General features: G+C 57.2%; 2 protein-coding genes across 4 annotated transcripts in view; one reads left to right on the top strand and one right to left on the bottom strand.

Annotated features, from left to right (window-relative positions):
- Window positions 1–4,863, bottom strand: part of DRAM2 (DNA damage regulated autophagy modulator 2) — a 13,829-nt gene extending 8,966 nt beyond the window's left edge. For both annotated transcript variants that reach the window (XM_027701862.1, XM_027701863.1), the window contains exons 1-2: window positions 4,816–4,863; window positions 2,166–2,261 (exon numbers count right to left, since the gene is read on the bottom strand). The gene's annotated coding sequence lies outside the window, so the exon portion shown is untranslated. The remainder of the gene's footprint in view (window positions 1–2,165; window positions 2,262–4,815) is intronic.
- CEPT1 (choline/ethanolamine phosphotransferase 1) overlaps window positions 4,833–7,501 on the top strand; it is a 30,158-nt gene continuing 27,489 nt past the window's right edge. For both annotated transcript variants that reach the window (XM_027701861.1, XM_027701859.1), the window contains exons 1-2: window positions 4,833–4,935; window positions 6,988–7,389. In XM_027701861.1, coding sequence (XP_027557662.1) covers window positions 7,051–7,389 — 339 coding nt within the window. In that variant the 5' untranslated portion in view covers window positions 4,833–4,935; window positions 6,988–7,050. The remainder of the gene's footprint in view (window positions 4,936–6,987; window positions 7,390–7,501) is intronic.

The raw sequence follows: 7,501 nt of genomic DNA, 5'->3' as shown, positions 1-7,501 counted from the left end.
CCTAAGATTTTTTCAGGGTTTTCCTAAGATTTTTTCAGGGTTTTCCTGAGATTTCTCAGGGCTATCCTAAGATTTCTCAGGGGTTTCCTGGGATTTCTCAGGGGTTTCCTGAGATTTCTCAGGGGTTTCCAGGATTTCTCAGGGGTTTCCTGAGATTTCTCAGGGGTTTCCCGGGATTTCTCAGGGGTTCCCCAGGATTTCTCAGGGGTTTCCAGGATTTCTCAGGGGTTTCCCAGGATTTCTCAGGGGTTTTCCAGGATTTCTCAGGGGTTCCCCAGGATTTCTCAGGGGTTTCCAGGATTTCTCAGGGGTTCCCCAGGATTTCTCAGGGGTTCCCCAGGATTTCTCAGGGGTTCCCCAGGATTTCTCAGGGGTTTCCAGGATTTCTCAGGGGTTTCCAGGATTTCTCAGGGGTTTCCTGAGATTTTTCAGGGGTTTCCAGGATTTCTCAGGGGTTTCCAGGATTTCTCAGGGGTTTCACCCTCCTCAAGGCAGCTGCTCCTTGTCCAGCAGTCGGATGTTTCTCTCCCCCCTCTCCTGCCAACCCCAAGTGAACATTTGTCTTCCCAGCACAGAAATAACAATAAATAACCCAAATGACCCCGGCAACGGGAATTGAACCCCTCAGAGGATCATTAACAACCTGCAGAGCCACTTCTCAGCCCAGCTGGGGTTTGGTGCTGCCAGAACAGGGCAGGGGGTCACTGGGGATAAATGAGCCCATTTGTCTCTTCCTCGTGCTGTGACAGCCCCGGGGAGGTGACAGAGGACGTGTCACACTGGGGCTGATGGAGGCTCCATCAGCAGCCACAGCTCTCAGCAAACCTCTGAAAAATCTCAATAAACCTTTGAGAACCCCAATAAACCCTTGAGAATCCCAGTAAACCTCTGGAAAACCTGAATAAGGTTTTGAGAATCCCAGTAAACCTCTGGAAAACCTGAATAAGGTTTTGAGAATCCCAGTAAACCTCTGGAAAACCTGAATAAGGCTTTGAGAACCTCAGTAAACCTCTGAAAAATCTCAATAAACCTTTGAGAACCTCAGTAAACCTTTGAGAATCCCAGTAAACCTCTGAAAAATCTCACCAGCCCCTCAGGAACTTGTAGTAAACCTTTGAGAACTCTCAGTAAACACCTGAGAAATCCTATTAAACCTTTGAGAAATCTTAGTAAACCTTTGGAAAATCTCACTAACTCTTCAAGAACTTGTAGTAAACCTTTAAGAATCTCAGTAAATCTTTGGGTACTCTTAATAAACCTTCGAGAACCTCAGTAAACCCTTGGGCAGACATGGAGGCAATGACCTAAAATTCCTTCAATCCCTGCCCTCCTTCAGTCCCTGCCAGGCTGCAGGACTCGACATCTGTTACAGGATCCTGGAATGGTTTGGGTGGGAAGGGACCTCAAATCCCACCCAGTCCCACCCTGCCCCATGCAGGGACATCTCCCACCATCCCAGGGACACCTCCCACCATCCCAGGCTGCTCCAACCTGGCCTTGGACACTTCCAGGGATGGGGCAGCCACAGCTTCTCTGGGAATTCCATCCCAGCCCCTCCCCACCCTCCCAGCCAGGAATTCCTTCCCAATATCCCACCTAACCCTCCCTCTGGCAGTGGGAAGCCATTCCCTGTGTCCAGTCCCTCTCCAGCTCTCCTGGAGCCCCTTTAGGCCCTGCAAGGGGTTCCAAGGTGTCCCTGGAGCCTTCTCTTCTCCAGGGGAACATTCCCAGCTCTCCCAGCCTGGCTCCAGAGCAGAGGGGCTCCAGAATCCTGGAATCCCAGGCTGGTTTCGGTGGGGAGGCACCTCCAAGCCCACCTCATTCCACGGGCAGGGACATTCCCACCAGCCCAGGCTGCTCTTGCCTGATTTCTTCCCCATTTTCTAGCTGAAATGAAAGGTTGCCCTCTGGTGTTCACTTTAACGCAGTAAAACAACAAGGAATGCAACTTCCCAAATCCCACCTTTTGTAGTAAATTGGGAACTGGGAAGAGAAATGCAGGTTTTACTCATTTTGTTACACATCTTATATTCTTGGGCATGTCCCCCCCGCCAGACCTCCAGTCTGATGCTTAAATTCCACTCTTCCTTTCACATTTAAATGCTCCCAGTGCTTTAATTTTATTCCTGAGCTCCCAGGTTTCAAACCAACCCCTTCCCACGTACCTGAGGACAAGGACACCCAGGGAAACGCCACCTAAGGGGAATCCAAGGTCATCTTGGTGCTGGAGCTCCACCTTTTTGCTTCATTTTCCTGAATCTCTGAGACATAAAGCAGAATGATTCAGGTGTGAGGTGTTTTTATAGCTCTTACTCACCTGATTTACTCTTGTGAGCACCTCCTACAGTCACTGCTGCGGCCTGGATGTGGATGGAGGGTTGGATTGACACAGGATGGTTTTCCCACGTTCCAAGCGGTGCAAGGAGGGAAACTGTTGGGTGCTGGGGTGCTGGAAATGCAGACATTCTGATTTACAGGAGGTGGAAATGCAGACATTTGGATTTACAGGAGGTGGAAATGCAGACATTCTGATTTACAGGAGTTGTCTGCATGAAGATTGAACTGGGAGTGAGGAGCTTCCCAGAAAATCCAACTGGCTGCAGCCGTTTGGGTGGATCAGGAGCAGTGCCTGGGATGGTGTTCCCAGCACAGGAGCAGCACAAAGCCAGAGCAGCCCCTCTGGGAACGGGTACCCCACGGTGCTGCTGGTGCCACGGGGCAGGACTGGGGCTGGAGCACCCTGGACTTCATGGAATCATGGAATCCTTGAGGCTGGAAAAGCCCTCTGAGGTCCCCGAGTTGGCCCAGCACTGCCATGGTCACCACTGATCCACGTTCCCAGGAGCCACATCCACAGGGTTTCTGAACCCTTCCAGGGATGGATGGGGACTCCACCCTGCCCTGGGCAGCTGTGCCAGGGCTGGACAGCCCTTTCCATGGAGACATTTTCCCAATATCCGACCTGAACCTCCCCTGGTGCAACCTGAGGCCATTTCCTCTCCTCCTGTCCCTGTTTTCAGCAGGGAGAAGGAAAACCCCTCAACCTCCCTGTTTTGTCACAAGCTCCTTTGCCAACAGATTCTACACCAACAGTGACCGGCCTCGATTTTCCACAGAACTGTGACTTTCCCAAATGTTTATCCAGCTCTCCAGGCACCTCGGTGTCCTGAGGGGTTGTTAAGCTCCAGGTTGGGTGTCACAGATCATTCCCATCATTCCAGTGAAGGAAGTGTTTGGAAAGCAAAGGCATTTGAACCCTCTCAGAGGTGTCTCCCCCAGTCCAGGAGCAGCCACATCCTGGGATAGAGACTTCAAATGGAAACGGAAGGTGAGTGAGGTCATTGAGGGCAGGAGGTTCGTGTTACCTGGAATGAGGAGGCTGAAAGGACGGTGGAATTATGTGGGAAAAGGGAAATTCCTGAATTGTCCACCTGCCTCTTCCCTGCTCCCTCAGGGGACAGGGAGGGACAAAGCCCCACTCAAGGACACTCCCTTCTCTCTCCAGCGAATATTCCAGCAGCAGGGATGAGGGAAGAAGGCCAGAGCAGTGTGTCAGTGCTCTCCTGAGCCAGCACGAGCCAGAGCACTTCGAGCACAGGGTCCTGTCAGGTCACCCTGATAAGCAGCAGGGGAAGGCCACTGTCCCCAAACCCAGCAGGAAATGTCACCTCTGCTGTCCCCACCCCAGGGCAGTGACGGGGGCTCACTCTGAGCAGCCAGGAAAGCTTTGGGATCCAGGGGGGGAGGCAGCTTCCAGGGGGTCTCCAGCCTGGAGCCAAGCCAGGCAGTGCCAGGCACAGGACACGGTGACACAGGGGTGTCCCCAGCCCCGCTGGCACTCCTGGCACTCCGGGTGATCCCAGAGCTCTGTGCCAGGGATGAGCCCATGGGAGCTGCCAGTGCCACCTGCCCCAGAGAGCAGCTGGAAACACCTCCAGGGAGAGATTCCCAGGGGACAGCTGGGAATGGGGGCATTGCGAGGGCACAGGGGGAGTGGGGGTGGGACAGAGAGAGGGACAAGGGACCAGGATGGAGGGAAGGGCCAGGAGAGGGGTAAAGGAGGGGGGGGAGGGCAGAGAGTGAAGGGGCAGAGGTGGGTCCCCAGGGCCCAGCAGGGACTGGGAGCAATGGTGGGGACGTGAGGGTGGGGTGGGAGGTCACTGGGGCAGCCAGACAGCAATGGGGGGCACTGGGGACATGGTGGGGGACACTGGGGCAGCAATGGGGGCACCGGGGCTGATACGGGGGCACGAGGGATTTGTCAGGGGAGGGAGGGGGAAACATGAGGTTCCTGGGTCCTGAGGGTCTCTGGGGATGGGGGCTGTGGGGAGGGGGGCACAGAGCAGGAGCAGGGTGAGAGTGACACTGAGGGGGCCGGGGGACACCAGGGGGGCCAAGGGGGGGCTGAGGGGGCGACGGGGGGTGACAGGGAGGCCGGGGGGGTCTCTGAAGGGTTGACAGGGGGTCTCTCAGGGGTGACAGGAAGGCCGTGGGGTCTCTGAGGGGTTGACAAGGAGGCCAGGAAGGTTCTGAGAGGTGACAGCAGTTTGGGGGGTCCCTGAGGGGGACCCAGGGGATTCCTGAGGGGTGACAGGATGTCCCTGAGAGGTTCACAGGGTGTCCCTGAGGGGATGCCAGGGGGTCCCTGAGGGTTCACAGGGGGTCCCTGAGGGGGTGTCAGGGGGTCCCTGAGGGGGTGCCAGGGGGTCCCTGAGGGGTCACACGGGGGGCGGGGGGTCGCTGGGGGGGTCTCTGAGGGTGCCGGGTTTCGGTGCCCGCGGTGCGGGTGGTCCCGGTGCCCCCCGCGCCCTTTACCTCAGCCGCTCCCGCGCCGAGCCCGCCCCGGCCCCGCCTCCGGCCCCGCCGCCGCCGCTTTTCCGGCCGTCGCAAAACGGGGCGTAAAAACCAAGCGCCGCCCGGTGCGGGGACACGGAGGTAACGGGGGGACAGGGAGGGGCTGCGGCCGGGCCGGGACCCCCCGGCCCCCTCCGGGACCGCCCCGGCCCCGGGCCGAGCTCTGGGGGAGCGCCCCGGTGAAGGGGGGCCGGGGCTGTGCCCGCGCTGGGCCGGGGCTGCGGGCAGGGGCTGTTCCGGGACCCCCCGAGACCCTCCGAGACCGCCCGGCCCCGCGCGGGGCTCTGGGGGCGCGGGGGGAGCCCTGAGGGGGACCCGGCCTGTGCCGGGCCGGGGCCGGGGGGGGCGAAGCGCTGAGGGGACCCCGAACCCCCTTTCCCTCCCCTTCCCTCCCCTTCCTTCCCCTTCCTTCCCCTCCCGTCTCCCTGCCCTGCCCCGTGGGAGCCCCGGCCGGGGTTTGTTGTGGGGGACGAGGCTCCCCCGGGTTGTTTTCCCCTCAGAACGCCCCGAGTTCTGTGCGCGGGGGCCTCGTTTTTGGTGCCCGGCCCCCGCAGGGCCCCCGCGCTGGCCGGGTTTGGTCTCGGGGTGATTAAAGAGGGGCAGTTTTGCTCCTTGCCGAGCTTGTCCCCAGCCCAGGCCCTGCTTTCTCCTCTCCCCTCCCACCGAGGTGCGTTTTCACTGCTGGAATTTGCCTTGATGAGGGTGTGGAGAGGCAGTGTCAGCTCCTGTTCTTAGACAAGTGCTGACCTTTGATTTCCACAGCTTGTTTTCCCTACCTGTGTGTGTGGATTTAGAGCACCCTGCCCTCTTCCTACGCTTCAACCACGTTTTCTTCTTTCCCCCCCTCCCATTGTCGCCTATTGATAAACAGCAAACTCTTATTTTTAGTCTCCTTTCTCTACTCTTCTTCCTATGGAGAGTTACACATTTCATTCAAGGGAGATGGAAGGAACATTGTGAGGGTTCTTGTTTGTGCTGGAAAAGCTCTTCCTGACCCTGTACTTTCTTTTCTTTCTGGAAAAAAGATCTGGATAAGAGAAACATGAGAAATGGTTTTGACCCACTAAAACTCTCCTACATGTTTCTGGAAAGCTGGACAAGACATTGAGCTTTCACCTCAACTGGGTTAAATCTGGAGAGGAGAAAAGCCACAGAAAAACAGAAATAAGGAACATAAATCTGAAAAAAAAAGCAGCTCATCAGTGTTTTTAGGTGGCTGTTCAGCGTCACCAAGGAGACAGAGCTGCTCCAAGCCAATTTAACTTCAGACTTGGCGGTGTTTGGATACATTTGGGTAAACTTGGAGCCATCAGTTGATAACCTGAGTGGTGTGAGAGGTGTGAGGGACTGGCAGTGCCACAAGTCACTGCTCTGGGGTGAGTTTCTGGAAGTGCCAACTCACATTTGAAGTGCTCAGGGGGCCCTGGCGACTCACCAAGGTCTGCCCAGAGACACGAAGGTGCTGCTGCACTCTGGGCTCCAGCACTTCTCCTGTGAGTTATTGCATTATATGGTTTAGTCCAACCTTTCTTAATGGAAAGTTGGTGATAGTAGAAATTACAGATGTATTTATATGTATAAATACCAATTTTGGCTGGTGGCTGCAGGGTATTTGCCCCAGCGGGCAGTGAGGAAAGTAAAGGTGCAGCTTAGCATTTTACAGCTAATTTTATACACATTTCTCACATTTCCCTCAGCAACTCTCCAAAACACTTTGTTTTTTAAGGGAGGACCCCTATAAAATCATCCTGGTTTGCTGGTGGCTCCTCAGAGCAGCACCTGCAAACTTCTGATACTTTAAAATCTCTTTTGGGTGCTCAAGTGTCATGTGCAGAATACGCTGAGTTGGAAGGGACCCACGAGGGTCAGAGAGTGCAGCTCTTAGCCCTGCTCGGGTCCATCCCCAAAAGCCACACCGTGGGCCTGACAGGATCATCTGGAGCTCTGTGAGCCCCAGTGCTGTGCCCAGTGCCCCGGGGGTGACCCTGGGGGTGACCCTGAGCTCTGTGAGCCCCGGTGCTGTGCCCACTGCCCCGGGGGTGACCCTGGGCACGGCTTGGTGCCCGGCCGCCCTCTGAGGGGGAAGGACCTTTTTTCCAACGAGTCTCTCCCAACCCTTCCTTTCTCTTGCAGGATCTTATGGTTCTCCAGCACGGCTCCTGCCTGCCAAACCTCACCTCCTAGGCCAGCCGACCCATGAGCGGGCACCGCAGCAGCAGGAGGAGATGTGGGGAGGCCCAGGCCGAGGCCCCCGCGGGCTGCGGGCACGGCCCCGGGGGTGGGTGTGTGCTCAGCAAGCTGGTGCAGCTGCCCACGCCCCCCCTGAGCAAGCACCAGCTCAAACGGCTCGAGGAGCACAAGTACCAGAGCGCGGGCAGGTCCCTGCTGGAGCCCCTCATGCAGGGCTACTGGGAATGGCTGGTGGGCAGAGTGCCCGCCTGGATCGCCCCCAACCTCATCACCATCGTCGGACTGTGCATTAACATCCTCACCACCCTGCTGCTGGTGTGGTACTGCCCCACAGCCACAGAGCAGGTGAGCTGGGCACCTCGGGGCCCTTCGGGGTGCTGGGGGCACCTCCTGGCAGTGGCACTGGGCTTGGGGGGTTCCTGCTCTCCTGGCACTGGTTCTGGGTGGGTTCCTGCTC

Source organism: Neopelma chrysocephalum, unplaced genomic scaffold, assembly GCF_003984885.1.
Source record: "Neopelma chrysocephalum unplaced genomic scaffold, ASM398488v2 Primary Assembly neopelma1_171, whole genome shotgun sequence".
Taxonomy (NCBI): domain Eukaryota; kingdom Metazoa; phylum Chordata; class Aves; order Passeriformes; family Pipridae; genus Neopelma; species Neopelma chrysocephalum.
The sequence above is the reverse complement of the archived record's forward strand: the minus strand, read 5'-3'. Positions and strand labels throughout refer to the sequence as shown.